This window comes from Salmo salar, chromosome 20 (genome assembly GCF_965601325.2).
Source record: "Salmo salar chromosome 20, fSalSal1, whole genome shotgun sequence".
NCBI lineage: Eukaryota > Metazoa > Chordata > Actinopteri > Salmoniformes > Salmonidae > Salmo > Salmo salar.
Window position 1 is genome coordinate 5378374 of NC_138310.1, and position 19663 is coordinate 5398036.

Genomic DNA, 19663 nt, shown 5'->3' on the forward strand with positions numbered 1-19663 from the left:
GCTAGTTATAGCCTAAATGTTAGCTAGCTAACATTGACCCTAGTTTCTTAGCTTTAGCTACCTGCAGATTCATACTACAGCTATGACAATGTTTGTATTGGTAGTAGTATGAATTGGGATTATGCCGGTTCATTGCTTAACTAGCTACATGTCTAAACAAAGGATTCCCCTTTGGCCGGATTATTACATGACCCACCAAATTAGCCAGGTGTGTGGGGGTGATTACGGTCATCTATTGTATTTCATGAACCTGTGTACATGTCTAAACAATGATGACCAATCCACTTAGCTAGATGTGGCTGGGGGGAGGACATAGCATTTTGTTCCCATGACCCGGCTAAATGTCATCTAATAATGATAAAATATTTTAATCTGGACACTTTGATATTGCTACTATGCAAGTAACCACTTCACTGTACCATTTACACCTTCTGTAGCCTTTGCATGTGACAAATAAACAGATTTTATTTGATATTGCATCTGTCGTTTCCCACATGGCTTCACATGTGAATCCTTAAAGAGATGGGTGGGGCAAAGGCTTAAGAGAGCGTGAACGATGCTGAATGGGTGTAGACAAAGAAGAGTTCGCCACTAGGTGTACCAGAAATATTCAAAAGGTCATTTTCTGAAAAGTGGAGTTACAAGTGTATCAACTTTCAAAGCAGAATGACTTTCCCCATTGTTCCTCAACTACAGTGTATGATATTCCATTTTCTAGCTACTTTTAGCCAGTGTAAAAAAAACACAATTTCAAATGCAGATCCTCAAGCTCTGTCAGGTTGGTTGGGGAGCGTTGCTGCACAGCTATTTTCAGGTCTCTCCAGAGATGTTAGATCGGGTTCAGCTGGGTCACTCAAGAACATTCAGAGACTTGTCCTGAAGCCACTCCTGCATTGTCTTGGCTGTGTGCTTAGGGTCGTTGTCCTATTGGAAGGATCTCTCATCAAGGATCTCTGTACTTTGCGCCATTCATCTTGTGCTTGCCGCTGAAAAACATCCCCACGGCATGATGCTGCCACCACCATGCTTCACCGTAGGGATGGTGCCAGGTTTCCTCTTGGCATTCAGGCAAAATAGTTCAATCTTGATTTCATCACACTAGAGAATCTTGTTTCTCAAGGTCAGAATCCTTTAGGTGTCTTTTGGCAAACTCCAAGTAGGCTGTCACGTGCCTTTTACTGAATGGCTTCTGTCTGGCCACTCTACTGTAAAATACCTGATTGGTGGAGTGCTGTAGAGATGGTTGTCCTTCTGGAAGGTTCTCTAATCTTCACAGAGGAACTCTGGAGCTCTGTCTGTGACCATCGGGTTCTTGGTCACCTCCCTGACCAAGGCCCTTCTCCCCCGATTGCTCAGTTTGGCCAGGGGCGGCAGCACAAGGATTAGTCTTAATAAATGTGCAAAAAAATTCAAAAAACAGTTTTCGCTTTGCTTTGTCATTATGAGGTATTGGGTATAGATTAATTGAATACATTTTTCCGCATAAATTTTAGAATAAGGCCGTAACGTAACAAAATGTGGGAAAAGGGAATGGGTCTGAATACTTTACAAATGCACACAAAATGTGGACACCCCTTCAAAATGAGTGGATTCAGCCACACCCGTTGCTGACAGGTGTATACTGTTTAGTTCTTCTTTTTCTGTGTAAATAACTCATGGACACTAGAAGCTTTAACCAAGTTTCTGTCCAAAAGGTACTGTTGAGCTGTAATTCAGACATCCCAACATTTCTCCCAACACAGATTAAAAGTTAATTTTAGGTTTAGTAACCCCTATACTAATTCCTCGTGACCCCTCCACCCTTTCATCCATTCTAGAATTCCATTCCAGAATAAGATGTAAATGTATTTAATGTCTAATGATTTAAACAAACCCTAAAGCCTTCTGCATTTGCAAGGAGTGTTTGGCCATATAATTTAAATGTGTTACCTTAAGAATCCATTCCCCTTGTATTTCGCCTAGAATCTTCAACCCAAAATACATTTTCCTGTGGCAAATTTCTCATCGTAAGGAATCCGCAATATATACACGTGGATTTCTAACACTCTCTCACCAAGGCAGCCACCTTAACCATTTAGTCTGCTTTACGATTACCTATGGCGATTTTATCTGTACGACCTTCACATTTCACCACTGCTAATTCACTGGGTAACGGACATGCTTCTAATAATGCCTCTTCCTCCAGACCATTTTTTATTAGTGTTCCTGTCACTGTTAACATGCCCCGTTGTGACCACAATGTACCGAAATCATGAACTACTCCAAATGCATACCCCCGTTACTCTTCCCTTCTGTGGTCATGTAACTAGAACCATCTGTATACAATACTTTTCCCGATTTCGATGCCGTCTCTTGCAAATCAGGCCTAAATTGGAGTAATCTGATCTGGGTCACGTGCACGCGATTCACCCTCCCCATGCAACAGCATTAACGACGCAGGATTCAAAGCACCAATCTTATGAAATTGTAGATTTTCCCCATTTAACGTTAATTCCCAGTTTGTCCATCTTGCACTTTCGTGCTGTCCACTATGGCTGCTACTGCGTGTGTAACATACAAATCTACTTTTTGACCCATTGTAATGGAAGCCGTGTTATGCAACACCATTTCTGTCGCCTGTACCGCCCTAAGGCACGGTGGCATTCTTGCCCCTCCTAAGTTTTGCATAACCGTTGCAATGTTTTTCCTGTTCATGAACAATTTTTTTTTTAAAGATAATTTTAGGTTTGGCAATCCCAATGCTGGCACTTGACACAATTGCTTCTTTAACTCGACAAACGCTTCCTCACACTCTATCCTCTCATGGGGACCCTTCCCCACCTTTCGTCCACTCTAAAAGTTTCTCAGCAATTTCAGAGAATGACGAAATAAAATGTCTAACCAAATTGAAAGTTTTCCTGCGCATGCAAGGAGTGTTCGGGCCGTGCCAAAGAACACATTGTTTCTACCCGATCCCGGGTAATGTGCATCTTGCCCTTAGAAATCAAAACCCCAAAATATGTTACCGCTTGCTTTGCTAGTTGTGCTTTGTCATATGATGCTTTATGACCCTGTTCCGCCAAATTGTCTACCAATGTGGTGCGGTCTCGCATGAGTTTCATCTTTTGACACTAATAACAAATCATCCACGTATTGTACCAACACAGAACCTACCATTGACACCCTTTTAACAATTGTTTCAATTCAAAATGATAACAATTGAGACTAATTGTAAATCCCATCGGTACTCTACTAAACATTAGGTAAAACGTTATCTCATACGTCTTCCATCACATAGAAACTGTAATCTCTATGAACCACTTATCGATCAAACAGAGACTATATACCCCTAGGCGAAAGTTCCATTCTTGCTAATCTCAATACGATTAGTTGTTGCTCTTTTGAAAAAGACGCAAACTCTTGTATAGCGGCATTTCCTTCTAATGCAGTAGGTTCCAGTATCACCTTACACTCATTCTTCCAATGCCCGATAGTCCCACATTTAAAAACATCCCCTTACGCTTTGATGTTTTTCTGCTACATTTCTTAGTTTTATCCTGGCCATTGAAACTATAGTTAGTGATTTGCTCTATGGCCCTATTAACCCATCGCACGTCTGCAAGGTGAGCGGAGTTATACTCCACTCCACTCTCAAAACATAATCTTGAATTAAGTCTACCGTTTTCATCACAGGGCTCAAACCTCAAACGTTCCCCAGTTTCTGTGTTGTTTTGGGTTTGTATGTGTGCATTTCAGGAAATGGCTTCCTGGATTCTAAGCAACTGATTGGTCGGCCCCATAGACGATTGAAGCTCTGAACCCTCCCTCTCATCAGGGGAAACAGCTGGTTTCAATTACAAACTCCTTCTCCAGCTGGATAAAAGCCACTGTTCCTTTGTTAGGGAAAAGAGAGCTTCTTGGTATGTGCTGTGTTGGTCAGGTAAAACTGTTGTAAAGTATTTTGTAGCTGGTCCTGCAGAGGCATGTGTATGCCAAAAGGACTATTTGATTATTGAAAATGTTAGTAATTATTCTGTTTTTGTTCCCAGGGGAAGGGGAAGGCACCTTGGGAGTGTTCAGGCAAGAGGCCTGCAGGCATACATATACCCGTAGTATGTACTCTGTCTATGCACACTAAGGTAAGACCTGGGCGGACCACCCCCTGTATTTTGGTTAGCGCGCCAGGTTGCATTAAGAGTAGGTAAGGTAGGAGAGGGGACAATTTTACTATCTTTGCTTTGGTTCCGTCCAGCCCCTTTTCCCCACATTTACAGTGTTAAGGAAATATATTTCTTGTTAACGGTAATATTCTCTGCCCCTGTCATCCTTACCCGCACCTACAATCACATACCTCTTTCACTCCACAGGGAGGTGAGTTGTGTAGCAGGGTGTTGCGTTCCCTCCAAGAGGCGTACGTAACACACCTTTTTCAGATTGCGAACATACCGGTCCTGATTCTTTCTCCATGTTTCTTTAATATCAGCATCAGTGATCAAATTTCGTGATCTCTCCCCTGCGGTTGTCTTTTTCATGCTTGTCCGAATACAACCGTATCGAAGGGTGGTAAAGGTTCTCGTATTCTCACCAGATCGCATAGACACACAACTTCTTTTGTGAAGTGTCATGCCATTGGCCTCTTTGAGTACAGGGAGGACAGTTGACCCCCTCCCCCCTTGCGCCATCCCCCAACCTACCTTCACCCACCCAGGCCCTGTGTGAAAGGGTTGTAAAAACTCTAAGAGGAGAATCTCTTGCCACATGGCCCATAGAGAGACACAGGAAATTCTTCCAACTCACAGAATTGGGGAGCCAAGCGACCTTTGTGTTCTGGAGAAGGTATGGATGATTGGTGAAGAATCCAGCTACGAACTGGTCCGCTTGGTACAATTTTGTGATACTCAGAAGAGACAATATAGCCATATTACCATAAAACTGTTTATATAATAGCCTCAGTGATGAGAGTTGCATCCACATGGTTGTATAGAATGTATTAATAAGGATAAAGCTTTTGTAATGCATTGAGATGCTATGTACTGATGTTAATGTGATAAGCTTGGTACAGGAATACAATTCTAACTCAGTCATCGGCACGCCCCCAGGGACACAGACAGGACCAGGCGTCATGTTCTATGTTCACTATAAACCCCCCCCCCCCCCCCTGACTTACTAGTCTAACAGAACCGGCCTCAACTCCATTGCGAGTTGGCCAATAGGTTTGACCATCCAAGTACTCTACTGAAAGTGAACTATACCACGTGGTTAACTTTTAGACTATTGCTACCGACAGAATAATAACAAGTCTTTGATATTAATTATTAGTCTGCAGCTAAGTAAATTATATCATTGAACGCGAAGACCAACGAAACATACATTCTATGACGACATTAATGAATGTCGCTTTGAAAGATCCATTCTAACCGAGAGAGAGAACTCTCCAACGGAACGACGCTCCAACAAGGATCCCGACGACACAGAGCGTAAATATATATTGATTGCAATTGTTCTCGAATGAGTGAGCGTTCATGTGCAAAGGATTAGCATATGAATTGTTAATATTAATGAACTCTGTAGGGTCTTCTCAGCTGCCCTTTATGACCCATTGTTCAACAAGACACCAGCCATGCCTGTTTAGACCACTAGGGCACATCACTCTACCAATTCTTTGTGATGATAATTACTGTTTGTATACTTTCTGTGAATGACTTAGTTTAGTGAATAAATGATTTTAAGACAATTGATGTATGGATGACTCTTAGTAAAGACTGGGTTCGTGCAGATACAATTTACGACGTTTGGAATGAGACTGGACGCGAGGTAAAATACACCATTTAAACCAGAAGATAATCGGCCTATACTATAATAGAATATAATATATAATGTTATAATATAGGAAAGTTATTAGGAAAATTATAGCTTTGTAATCTGAATATTTTCCTTGGTGCCCCGATCTCCTAGTTAATTACAATTAAACGATGAATCAGTTTGATCGCGTGATAATAATTACAGGGAGTTAATTGATAAAACATGTCTTCAGTTTAATGGTACCCCAAAGACACGACAGAAGAAAAACATTGCAGCACTGCGCTAAGCTCCGTCTACCCTGTTTGTAGACCCCTTGAGTTTAGAAAGCCAAGAATTACATCCCAAATGGCACCCTGTTCCCTATATAGTGCAATACTTAGATCAAGGCCCATATGGCTCTGGTCAATAGTGCACCATGTAAGGAATACGGTGCCATTTCGGACACAACCATGACGTTAATCTTCCTCTTTCAGATAATAGGCCAACTTGCCATTCACTATCGTTACTACTGTGTATTAACCTGTTGGGGCTAGGGGGCAGTATTTTCACAGCCGGATGAAAAACGTACCCAATTTGAACAGGTTACTACTCTGGCCCAGAAACTAGAATATGCATATTATTAGTAGATTTGGATAGAAAACACTGACGTTTCTAAAACTGTTTGAATGGTGTCTGTGTATAACATAACTCATATGGCAGGCAAAAACCTGAGAAAGTCAAGCAGTAAGTGAAAAATCTGAGTTTGTAGTTTTTTCAAGTGATTGCCTTGACTGTATACAGTGACTTAGGGTTAATTTTGCACTTCCTAAAGCTTCCACTAGATGTCAAGTCTTTAGAACAGTGTTTGAAGATTCTATGGTGAATTTGATGGGAATAACAGCACAAGGAAGTAGGTGTCCCATTATAAGGCATGGGCTCAGTCACGCGCAAGGACTTGGGAGCGAGCTGAGTTCATATTCATTCCTAAAGAGAACGGATAGGTCCGGTTGGAATTTTATTGAAGATATGTTGAACAACCTAAAGATTGATTCTATACATCGTTTGACATGTTTCTACAAACTGTAGTATAACTTTTTGGACTTTCTGTCTGGACTAAGTAAGCATGCACATTATGGATTTGGATAGTGAACTTAAATTATTTGGACATAAATATGAACTTTATCGAACATTTATTGTGGAGCTGGGGTTCCTGGGAGTGCCTTCTGATGAAGATGATCAAAGGTAAGTTAATATTTATAATGTCATTTCTTCGTTTTATTGACTCCAAGATGGCGGGTTTCTGTTTGCTTGTTATTGGTGTCTTCTGGGCTGTACTCAGATTATTGCAAATTGTGCTTTTGCCGTGAACCTTTTTTGAAATCTGACAAAGCGGTTACATTTAGGAGAAGTGTATCTATAATTCTGTGCATAACACTTCTATATTGATCAAAGTTTATGATGAGTATTTCTGTAATATGTGTGCTCACTGTTCTCAACATTACGCGCCAATGTCAAAATGCTGTTTTTGGACATAAATATGAACTTTATCGAGCAAAACATACATGTATTGTAACAATAGGAGTGTCATCTGATGAAGATCGTCAAAGGTTAGTGCGTAATTTTAGCTGAATTTCTGGTATTTCACGCCTGTCCTTGCTAGGAAAATGGCTGTGGTTTTTCTTGTTGGAACTGTCCTAACGTAATCTAATTTTATGCTTTCGCCGTAAAGCCTTTTTGAAATCGGACAATGTGGTTGGATTAACAAGAGTCTTATCTTTAAAAATGGTGTAAAATAGTTGATTGTTTGAGAAAATGGAATGAGATTTTAGCTGTTTTGAATTTGGCGCTCTGATTTTACACTGGCTGTTGTCAATCAATCCCGTTAACGGGATAAGAACGGGAAGGGGTCCCCTAGAGGTTAACAGCCATTATAAGTTAACTCACTTCTAATGCAGATGACCATCTATTGAGGTGATATGCAAGAGCTTTGACATTGTACTGTATATGGACTACCCAGAGCAATGTTATTATGCAAGAAATCAAAGGACATTGGATTAATTAAAAGTTCATCATGTTCCTAAACACCAGTCAAAACCACAATAGTTTGTGCCAAGTAGTCTGTTGCAGACTAGTGGTAAAGTGGAGGCACCAACTTCACTGCAAATGACTGCTGAGCTCTAACAGCGGTTAGTGTGGTCAGATGTGATATGAAACATCTTAAATTAAAACAATCAACAGCCCATTGATCATTCTGTATAACAGAGAGAAGCTTTCCAAAACACACCCTGGCACTGGCAATATAAAATCGAATCGGTCTGAAGGATGGCGGGAAATGTAAGTAACAATATGAATAAGCCCCATCCCCTCTTGGAGCCATGATGACACCATCTTGCTGACCTTGCCTGTGTGAGTGGGGAGCACTCAACCCAGCCCTCCAGCTCCCTACTGACGGGCCAGCTGTGTGACAGAGCTGTTAACTTCTTTGGGATAGGGGGCAGTATTTTCACATCTGGATGAAAAGCGTGCCCAGAGTAAACTGCCTGCTACTCATGCCCAGAAGCTAGATTTGGATAGAAAACACACTGAAGTTTCTAAAATTGTTTGAATGATGTCTGAGTATAACAGAACTCATATGGCAGAGGGGGGGGGGGGGGGGCACAGTTTGGGAACCACTGCCCTAGACCTACTACAATTTGCATACCGCCCAACAGATCCACGGACGACAATTGCTATCGCACTGCACACTTCCCTATCCCATCTGGACAAGAGGAATACTCATGTAAAAATGCTGTTCAACTACAGCTCAGCCTTCAACACCCAAGTGCCCTCCAAGCTCATCACTAAGCTTGGGGTCCTGGGTCTGGACCCCACAAGGGTGCGTGCTCAGCCCCCTCCTGTACTCTCGGTTCACCCATGACTGCATGGCCACACACACCTCAAATGCAATCCAGTTTGCAGACGACAACAGTGGTAGGCATGATTACCAACAATGACAAGACAGCCTACAGGGAGAAGGTGAGGGCCCTGGCTGAGTGGTGCCAGGAAAAAAACTACATTAAACTTACTCTTCAGTTAGCATATACTGGTCTCCGTCTCTCAAACAGACACCCTTCTCTCTCCCACAAACACACACTGCTCCCAACTTTGAAAATGTTAGGCACCAAACAGGACTGTTGTTTCATGTAGTTAATCTGTTTGTAAGGCCAAATAAAATGTGGCCATTTTTTATACTTCAAGGGGTCTTAAAATTCTAAATCAAAGGGAAAAAAATTATCCTTGGGCTGACCTTTAAAAAAATAAAAAATTTTAAAAAAATCCATAACTTATAATTACTGACCATAGCTAGACAACCACTAAGAACTGACAACTCCTACTAAACACCACAACAACAAAAAACTACTGACCACACAGCTCCTGAACCACACTACAAAACTACTGGCCACAACCACACAACTGATGACCAACTGTAGTTTAGAAATTGATCCAAAGTAATAAGATTGATAGAGTAGACTATCAAAGTAATCAGAACAATTATTTTCCAAATTTACCTTTGACTATACGTAACAGCTTTGCTTTAAATAGTAATACTTTAAAGAGCTTTAGCAAGCCCCACAACTTTACTTGTAAAGTTACCATCTAGATATTATTAATCCTACTGACAGTCGCTTTCTCCTAATCTTTGGTCTTGGCCATGGTGGAGAGTTTAGAATCTGATTGCTTCTGTGGACAGGTGTCTTTTTTACAGGTAACAAGCTGCGGTTAGGAGCACTCCCTTTAAGAGAAAATCCCAAAGGCGGGGGCGGTCGGGTCACGCGCCTAAGCCCAGTGTCCCTTGATCGGCCACTTGAGAAAGGCGATAATGTGTTTCAGCCTGGGGCTGGAATGACGACATTCTGTTTTTTCCCGGGCTCTGAGCGCCTATGGACGACGTGGGAAGTGTCACGTTAGAGCAGAGATCCTTAGTAAATGATAGAGATGGAAAAGAAGTTCAAGAAATGGTCAGACAGGCTACTTCCTGTAAAGGAATCTCTCAGGTTTTGACCTGCCATTTGAGTTCTGTTATACTCACAGACACCATTCAAACAGTTTTAGAAAATTTAGGGTGTTTTCTATCCATATGTAATAAGTATATGCATATTCTAGTTACTGGGTAGGAGTGGTAACCAGATTAAATCGGGTATGTTTTTTATCCAGCCGTGTCAATACTGCCCCCTAGCCCTAACAGGATAAGACACCTGGGAGCCAGAAATCTTTGATTGAGAGGGGGTCAAATACTTATTTCCCTCATTAAAATGCAAATCAATTTATAACATTTTTGACATGTTTTTCTGGATTTTTGTTGTTATTCTGTCTCTCACTGTTCAAATAAACCTACCATTAAAATTATAGACTGATCATTTCTGTCAGTGGGCAAACGTACAAAATCAGCAGGGGATCAAATACTTTTTTCCCTCACTGTACTTATCTACCTCAAATTACTCCAGTATCCCTGCACATTAAATTTGGTATTGGCACCGACCCTGTACATAGCTTCCACGTTTTTCATATATATATGCATACACTTATTTATTAGTTATACTATTTTGATATTGATTACTGCACTGTTGGGTAGAGCTTGAACTTGATGACTTTAAGGAATGAAAAATAAAGTCTAAAAACATAGTAATATACACAAATGGAGATTATATTATTTCATAGAAATTTCCTATTGATGTCTACCCAATGTGGAGCTGACCGAGACAATGGGATGTTTTGGCAATTGAATGTTCCCTATTTTTGGCTTTGGAAAAAATATATCGAAACCCAAAACCTCAAAAAGCACTAATAGCAATGCCACAGAGGACTGGCTCTGGTCTATACTGCCGACCAGCATTCAGCCTAAAGGCTAGCCTAATAATAGCAGGACAGGCAGACCGTGGTCAGAGATCACAGCAATCCTGTGACAACGCTCCAGTAGCTAGCTATAAATACACAAACAGGGATCTCAGCAATGTGACCTTGCTGTCAAACAGGTGCCTATGCAGCTGTACATATTTAACCTAGCCTGCCTTTCCTAAATTCATTATATTATGTAAACTGGTAACATTTAAAACCACCAAACAATTACTCAAAGCTACAACTGGTGTGTGCACGGAAGAGTAAGTTACATGGCAGCAGAACTCATTCTGGAGCAATTGCTTTGCCACAGGACTGTAATGTTCGAGAACTGAGTGTTTCATAGGCAGTATTGGTGAATAACCGTGTTTTTTGGGAGGGCATTAACAAAACATTAGAAACCCTTGTAACGCATGGGCACATTTGGGGATGCAGTCTACAAATATTTTGCCACTTGGTATTGCAAGCAGTTTTTAAAATAACCAAAGAAAAATGCCTCAATCTTGTATGATGGGCTAATTATCATAGACGTGTTAACAATGCTGCATTCTCTGCACTGTAACCGCCCATGAATTTCACACCACCAAAAAAATAAAAAATAACCCCCAGAGACAGAAGGAACATCTCCCTCTATAGGAGGTAGATGTCCTTCCAGCACCCCAATATTCTAGAAGTAAAGGGCCTTACCTTATGCACACTCTTGGGGTCCTCTAGCCATGAATAATACATCTCCTCCACGTAATTAGAGCTTGTTCCATTGAGGAAAGGCTCTGCAGCCACAGGTGAAGTGTAGCACCTGACTGGCTGAAACGTCTTTGGTCCAGCCGCAGGCCTCTGCTGTGAAAAGTTCTGAGAAGTCTGAGAGACCGTCAGTGGCCGCAGCCGGGCAGCACAAGTCCTTAAGCGGTGCATCGCAGTCCTTTAGCACACAACTCGCCTGTCTCTCAAACAACCACAGAGCAGGTTTGAGACTCCTTTCACTTCAACCAAACTGCAGTCAAATGATCCACTGGAAACCTATTTTTCCAGAGGGCCTTTGATTTCCACTTGTCAGCGGTCTTTCCTGACCTGCAAAAGATTGAGAGGTTGTGTGTATATATAGGCAATGATAAGAGAGGAAAAGGGACAGCCTGATACATCATTTTTTTTAAATAAAAAACAGGGCAAAGCAAACTGTCACTGCCAGTACTATTCTATACACCAAGGTTCTCCAACCTTTTCTAGCATGAGAGCTACTTAAAAAAAAAAAAAAAAAATGTCACGAGCTACTGTTTTTTTTATAGCTTTCAAGTAGTCCCATTCTTCTGCTTTACCCTGCAACTTTTCCGCGGGTCCTTGGTGTACAAGAGTGTGTGTCATTATACACCTAGTAAAATAATGGTGAATACGTTTTTTTTCTATGAATATTACAATTATTCAGAGAAACAACGAAGTTGTTAAAAAAAATTTAAGAAAAACAATGCATGTAGCCTCCTTTCATAATTGCATGGCAAGCTACTCATAGGTGGGCTGCGAGCTACTGGAAGCTCACGATCTACCTGTTGGAGACCCCTGCTATATACACACAGTAATGAAAACTGTCAAAACAAATTATGCAATTTTAATTTTAAGGGCATGAGAGTACAGTTTAATGAGGGCTGGGTTAAAGCCCAAAAACATTATGACAAACTTAAGTCGATCTCAGATGGGCAAAAAAAAAAAGTTTAAAAACAGTGGCCTTGAGGGCCACACCGGATTTTAAACATTTAAACGGTGGGCCGCACAGATTTTTTTTATGACCAATTTGTCTGTCAAAATTGATTTGCGGGCCAAAAAAAGGCTAGTAGTAGTTTGAAAATATATAGGTCCATTATACAGTGTACAAAACCTTAACACCTGATCATTCCATGACAGACTAACCAGGTGAATGCTATGATTCGCTTCAATCAGTGTAGAAGGTAGGAGGCTTGAGACAATTGAGACATGGATTGATGATGTGTGCCATTCAAAGGGTGAATGGGCAAGACAAAATACTTAAGTGCCTTTGAACGGGGTATCAAATAGCCACCAGTCTCAAATAGCCACCTGTTGGTTTAATAGCTGGACAATAGCACACATTTCAGAAAATAAACACTGGCTCTAAATAAATTGTTTACAAGGTTACCATGAATTGTTTAAGGTTTAATTTGATACATTAAATAATTCAGTAATGACTCAGAAAAATGCCAATCCGTCTTTAAATCGCCATTAAGAAACTGCTAGTCATTGGCTGCTAACAACTGAGAACTGCTAACTAACTGGCAAGTACAAAAAGTAAAAACTAACAGCAAATGTACCCAACAAATTTGTAGTCACTGCGCGCTATGAATATGGTACCAAATACTTCACTTTTTACTAGGGGTCTGCCGAGTAGTAGGACAAAACGAGTATCGTAACAGATGTGGGCAAATTTCTGGATATTATTATGATCCAAGTATTTTTTATAATTATCTTGGGGGGAGGGTTGCCATTAGTCAGTCACTTTGGCAGCAGCTAATGGGGATCCATAATAAATACAAAAATCCACACCGAAGCGTACATGTTGGACCTCAAGTATGTTGGCAAGGGCATCCTGTCTGGTGCTGAGATCAACAAGGCTTATGGTGTCATCGCTAACGTGTCTCGCCACCTTGGCCTGGATGAGGGCAAGGTTCTTAGCAGTCTGGCGAAATACACTTCCAAGCAAGAGCTTTGGGATGGAGATACAATATGGCAGTCGTGCCAACATCTCATCAGCCACCTGGTGGAAGGGACTTTGTGAATCTGAGGCTCTTTCCACTGTTGCCGCCATCATCCTCCAAATCCCACCAACATCAGCCGACTCAGAGCGCAACTGGGCCTTGTTTGGGAACACACACACCAAAGCACGCAACAGGCTGACCAATACAACAGTTGAAAAATTGGTGGCCACATGGGCAAATTTGAGGCTTTTTGAGCCTGACAACGAGCCACCCTCAACAAGGTTGGAAAGTGACAGTGAAGAGGAGGCCTCAGAGTCTGTTTGAAGAGGTGGACATTGAGGTCCAGGGAGAAGACATGGAAGCCTGAGAGGAAGACAACCAAAGCTTTAGTTTCATTTTACAGATGTTGAAAAAGTATTTGGGAGATGCGATGGATCATTGGGGATCATTCAATATTGTTGTTCAGTGAAATCATCCCATGTGAAGAGTCAACTCATGTAATTAAAGTTCAATTTGTAACTAAAGTTTTTTTAATTCTATTGGAAGAATAAGATTTAAGAATTTGCAATTATGTCTACTTATGATAAGGTAAAAGGTTTACGTTTGTCTCCATATGAAATGGTAAATATATCCAATGCAAAAAACATCTACATTTAAATTAATTCCCATATATTCCCGTTAATTCCCACGGAAAGTTCCCACCTCTGAATAATCCCCAAAATGTGCAACCCTACTGAGATGAATGAGCCAATTGTAAACTGGGGATGATTAGGTGTCATGAAGGCCAGATTGGGAATTTAGCCAGGACACCAGGGTTAACACTCCTACTCTTACGATAGGTGCCATGGGATCTTTAGTGACCACAGAGTCAGGACACCCGCTTTTACGTCCCATCCGAAAGACAGTACCCGACACAGGGCAATGTCCCCAGTGCATTCTGACAAAGAACAGCAAAGGTAATCCAATTTTTCTTATAGTAAATCTGAGTTTGGTGAGGGCCAAACTTGGTGGGTGTCAAATTAGCTAGCCGTGATGGCCGTGCTATGTACTCAGAATATTGCAAAATGTGCTTTCACCAAAAAGCTATTTTAAAATCTGACACCGCGATTGCATAAAGAAGTTCTGTATCTATAAATCTTAAAATAATTGTAATGTATTTTGTGAACGTTATTCATGAGTTATTTAGTAAATTCACCGGAAGTTTGCGGTGGGTATGCTAGTTCTGAACATCACATGCTAATGTAAAAAGCTGTTTTTTGATATAAATATGAACTTGATTGAACAAAACATGCATGTATTGTATAACATAATGTCCTAGGAGTGTCATCTGATGAAAATCAAAGGTTAGTGCTGTATTTAGCTGTGGTTTTGGTTTTTGTGACATATATGCTTGCTTTGAAAATGGCTGTGTGATTATTTTTGGCAGGGTACTCTCCTGACATAATCTAATGTTTTGCTTTCGCTGTAAAGCCTTTTTGAAATCGGACAATGTGGTTAAATTAACGAGAGTCTTATCTTTCAAATGGTGTGATATGTTTGAGAACTTTGAATGACATTTTGTGGTATGAAATTTGGCGCTCTGATTTGTCACTGGCTGTTGAATAGTGTGGAATGATTTCGTCCCACCTCCCCTAGAGAGGTTAATATGATTTGTAGCTCAGAAATCCCATTTTCTTTGCCAGTTGTTAGCAAGCTAACATTGAACGTAGTTGGTTAGCTTTTGCTAGCTGCAGATGCATACTACAGCATTTCATGCATGGTGACTAGCTATGATAAACCATTTGTACTGCATCTATGGGTTGGGATTTTGGTTCATTGTTCATCTCGCAAGCAATTTGGGGGAGAAATACTCTGAATTCTGCATTAACACGACCCCTAAATTCAACATGCTAGTTAATCCAAGTAAGAGGCCGAATTAATAAAGGTGACAGGGCATCAGATTGTGTTAGCTTTCTGCCATGTTTGACAAGTCTTCTCTGTTCTGAGTAGAGCAGGCCTGTTGCCCTAGGGCAGGGCTGTCCAACCCTGTTCCTGGAGAGCTATCCTACTGTAGGTTTTCAATCCAACCCCAGTTGTAACCAACCTGATTCAGCTTTCAAGCAGCTAATTATTAGAATCAGGTGCGCTAGATGAGGGTTGGAGTGAAAACCTACAGGATGGTAGCTCTCCAGGAACAGGGTTGGACATCCCTGCCCGAGGGACTCCAGACAACGTGTAGCCTACACATGCTGCTCCAGAGCCAGTACTGTTCATTTGCACAATGTCTCTTGTTCACATTCGCTTGTAAATGTCCAAACTCACCAAAAATGACATTCAGTAGCTCACCCCACACACACAAACTTTATGAGCTGGATTGCCCATCTTCGTTAGGGCTCGTTACCAAATTTAATGGTTATTTCTTAATTTTCTGGCACACCCTTGTGCAACGTATATCCCGAGTGGCGCAGCGGTCTAAGGCACTGCATCGCAGTGCAGTCCTGGTTCAAATCCAGGCTGCATCACATCCGGCCGTGATTGGGAGTCCCATTGGGCGGCACACAATTGGCCCAACATCATCCGGGTTTGGCAGTCATTGGAAATAAGAATTTGTTCTTAACTGAGTTGCCTAGTTAAATAATGATTAAAGAAATATTAACATAAAAATTAGACAGTATGAAAATCTGAATACCGTCCAACCCTAGAGGCTATGTTTTTGTGCATTCATGGACAAGTGTGGGCATGCTGTGGTGTGTATTGTGCATAGTATGGGCTTCTGCAGCACCCCCTGAAATCGAAATATAATATTATTATTTTTTTATCACCAAAGTAGGGCACTGGGCCTTTATTACTACTACTGTAGTACCTGCACGGATATAGCCGTCTGTAGCGCGGGCAACAAAACTATCAGTATGATATTGGTCGCTAGCCTCTTAACAATGAAAGTTGTGGAGGGGTCTGAAAACTCGCTAAATATAGCGACAACTTCGCTAAATTAGCAGCAATGGCCACTACGCCTGTTTTGACCTTGCATTCATACTTTAAATATTCTCCGTTCTCCTTCACCACCTAATGTGAACCCGCCTAAAATTGCTATTCTAAAGAGCCCATTGGTAAACTAAATGAAATCGCGCATGAAAACAGGACCAGATGTCAATCACTTTGTTCATACAAGACATGGGTTTCCGACTGGCAAAACACAATGTTCTAACGTCAGTTAACAAACAAGCATATGTTGAATTCTAACAGTTGGTCTGTAGTTTGAGATATAATTTAGTATATAATTTGACTAAAACTAAGTAAGCCGGGCAAGGGGCCTGCTTCAATGGCATGATTCTCTCGCACACACAAGATTTTTAATTAACGTTAACTGGCTAGTTATACAACTAACGTTACGTTAACTTTGGGTTTCTTTTAGCCTTTAACTATCAGCTAGATAACATAGATATCGATCATTACTGACCACAAACCAATGAAACGTGTGAATGTTCCAAATGAACAGTAACATTTATTTATTTTTAATCCCAAGAATTGCTGGCTAGCCAACTCTTGAAAAACCAGAACTAACTAACGTTACTTCGTAGCAGCGACTACTGGACTGACAATGCTCCTCGTTGAAGCAAAATAAGTGTTGTATAAACTTCACAGAAATCACCTACTTTCAATATCAAGTCGTTTGAAGATTGAATATGAAGCTAATCTAGTGGCTCCTAAATTACCTCTTTCTCGTTGCCCTCTGTGTCCTGAATGAAAATGACAGCTAAGCACACCAAAAACAACAGCGATATGCTTAGGAGCCTGCTTCTTCTTCTATGGTATAATTGCTTCCTCTTCGATGGGGTTTAATGGTGCATTACCGCCACCAGCTGGACGGGGTATTGAATACGAAACAAAAACAGCGGGAAAGGGGAAAACGACATCATACAAAATTAAACACTTCAACTAACAAAACCCATACTACTTCAATCATAGTCCACTCCAAAATACACCCATACACACGCTCAGGGGCCTGTGATGGCAGAGCATTCACCAACAGGATTTCTTGCAAGGCCTCAGCTGTGAAATCACAAAGACCCCAAAAACGTTCAGCTGCATTCACAACGATTCCAATTTTCTTAGACTTCTCCTCCGCTTGTGCTGTACAGTTTATGACCATTGCAATAAATAATACAAAGTCCACTTTTTTAACATGTATCATTTCACTATCCCTCAGTCGATGAGAACCCTTCAAATCAAATCAAATTTTATTGGTCACATACAAGTGGTTAGCAGATGTTATTGCGGGTGTAACGAAATGCGTGTGCTTCTAGCTCCAACAGTGCAGTAATATCTAACAAATTATACAATATATACCCAATACACACAAATCTAAGTAGGAATGAATTAAGACTATATACATATGGCCTAGCGATGTCAGAGCGGAACAGACTAAGATACAGTAAAATAGCATATACATATGAGATGAGTAATGCAAGATATGTATGTATTATTAAGTGAATGAGATACCGTAGAATAGTATAGAATACAGAATAAACATATGAACTGAGTAATGCAAGATATTTAAGTAAACATTATTAAGTGACTAAGAAACCATAGAATAGTATAGAATATAGTATATACATATGAGATCAGTAATGCCAGATATGTGACTAGTGTTCCATTACTTAAAGTGGCCAGTGATTCCTAGTCTATGCCTATAGGCAGAAGCCTCTAATGTGCTAGTGATGGCTGTTTAACAGTATGATGGCCTTGAGATAGAAGCTGTTTTTCAGTCTCTCAGTAACTGCCATTTTTTCCTTAACTATAGACTTAAGAAGAAAGTTAAGCAAAGTTGCTATTCCTCAATAAAGTTATTGGAAATGTTCTTAATTGTTTTCCTGAGTTTCTTCCTCTGAAGAAATTTAAGAAGAAATGGATTATTGAAAATAATGCTTTTGGATTTCTTCTTGGAAATGTACTTACCTTTAGGACAGCTAAACCCTTCTCTTGTGCAGACTGGGCCCAGGAGGTGAGCGTTTTTAAAAATACATTATAACTAAAAACATCAATATAAACCTTAATTTGAAAAGCTTTTAATGACATATTTGACAATAATAAATATTATTATAATAATTTTTGAAATGGTCATAATATCAAATGATGACAAAGCTAAATGTATTGATTAGAAAAGCTATTAAAATAACATAAACCAAAAAACAGAATAATCAAACAGGAATATTTAGTGATTTAAAGCTTACTATGATACTGTACATTAAAGGATGGAAGTTCTTTGAGTAGGTGCTAGAGAGAGGGAGAACCCACAGAGGCCTCTCAGAGATCGGATAAATCCTCGACATGTCCCTGACCATGTTCTAGTGAGGAAATATCGACTACCACGAGACTCTGTCATGTACTTGGCTGACCTTTTAAATGAAAACTTAAAAATAAAGACCATGAGATCATGATAGCACTGAGATTCCTAGCATCGGGATCCTTTACATTTTTGTCATTTAGCAGACACTCTTATCCAGAGCGACTTACAGTATTGAATACATTCATTTCATGCATTTTTTATTTATTTTTTATACCGGCCACCCGTGGGAATCGAACCCACAACCCTGGCGTTGCACACACCGTGCTCTACCAACTGAGCCACAGGGAAGACTGCAAGCCTTGCTTGCAGGGACAGCGGGAGTTAATCAGTCCTCTGTGAGTCAGGTGGTTAGTACGGTGTGTGATGCACTGTGTCGTCATGTGCAAAGATTCAAGTTCCCATCAAATGCAGCTGAACAAATAAGCACCAAACAAAAGTTTGAGGTGGCTAACTTCCCCAATGTCCTTGGTGTTGTGGATGGGACCATGTGGCAGAAAAGGTCAGTGACGATAACCAGCTTCTGTCAAAACATGTCTACATAAGTAGAGTTTGCACACCACCAAAATGTATTATTTCAGTAGTATCGTGTCTTTGGCATAATTAAAGTGAAGACTTATTTTATCAAATCAATTCTCTGTAATTATTGTTACGTGATTAAACTAATCATGTAAATGTAATTAACTAGGAAGTCAGGGCACCAAGGAAAATCTTCAGATTACAAAGTTATAATTTTCCTAATATAACTCCTTAGATAATTTAATATCTGATTAATTAGTCTTCTAATTAATTAATTATTATTTACCTCACGTTAGTCTCATTCCAAACGTCGTAAATTGTTGGTTATCTGTACGAACCCAGCCTTTACTATGAATCATCCATATACCAATTGTCTTAATCATTTATTTACTAACTAACTAAATAATCACAGAAATGCATAAACAAACAAACAGTAGATAAAGTTACAAGGAAATGATAGGGGAGGTTCCCTAGTGGGCTAAGC

At 40.4% G+C, this 19663-nt stretch overlaps 1 protein-coding gene across 5 annotated transcripts in view; it reads right to left on the reverse strand.

Annotated features, from left to right (window-relative positions):
* The window catches only part of LOC106580202 (2-oxoglutarate dehydrogenase complex component E1), a 121283-nt gene extending 104030 nt beyond the window's left edge, over positions 1-17253 (reverse strand). For all 5 annotated transcript variants that reach the window (XM_014161011.3, XM_014161009.3, XM_014161010.3 and 2 more), the window contains exons 1-2: positions 17030-17253; positions 11323-11703 (exon numbers count right to left, since the gene is read on the reverse strand). In XM_014161011.3, the coding sequence (XP_014016486.1) occupies positions 11323-11547 (225 nt within the window). In that variant the 5' untranslated portion in view covers positions 11548-11703; positions 17030-17253. The remainder of the gene's footprint in view (positions 1-11322; positions 11704-17029) is intronic.
* Between the last annotated feature and the right edge of the window lie 2410 nt (positions 17254-19663).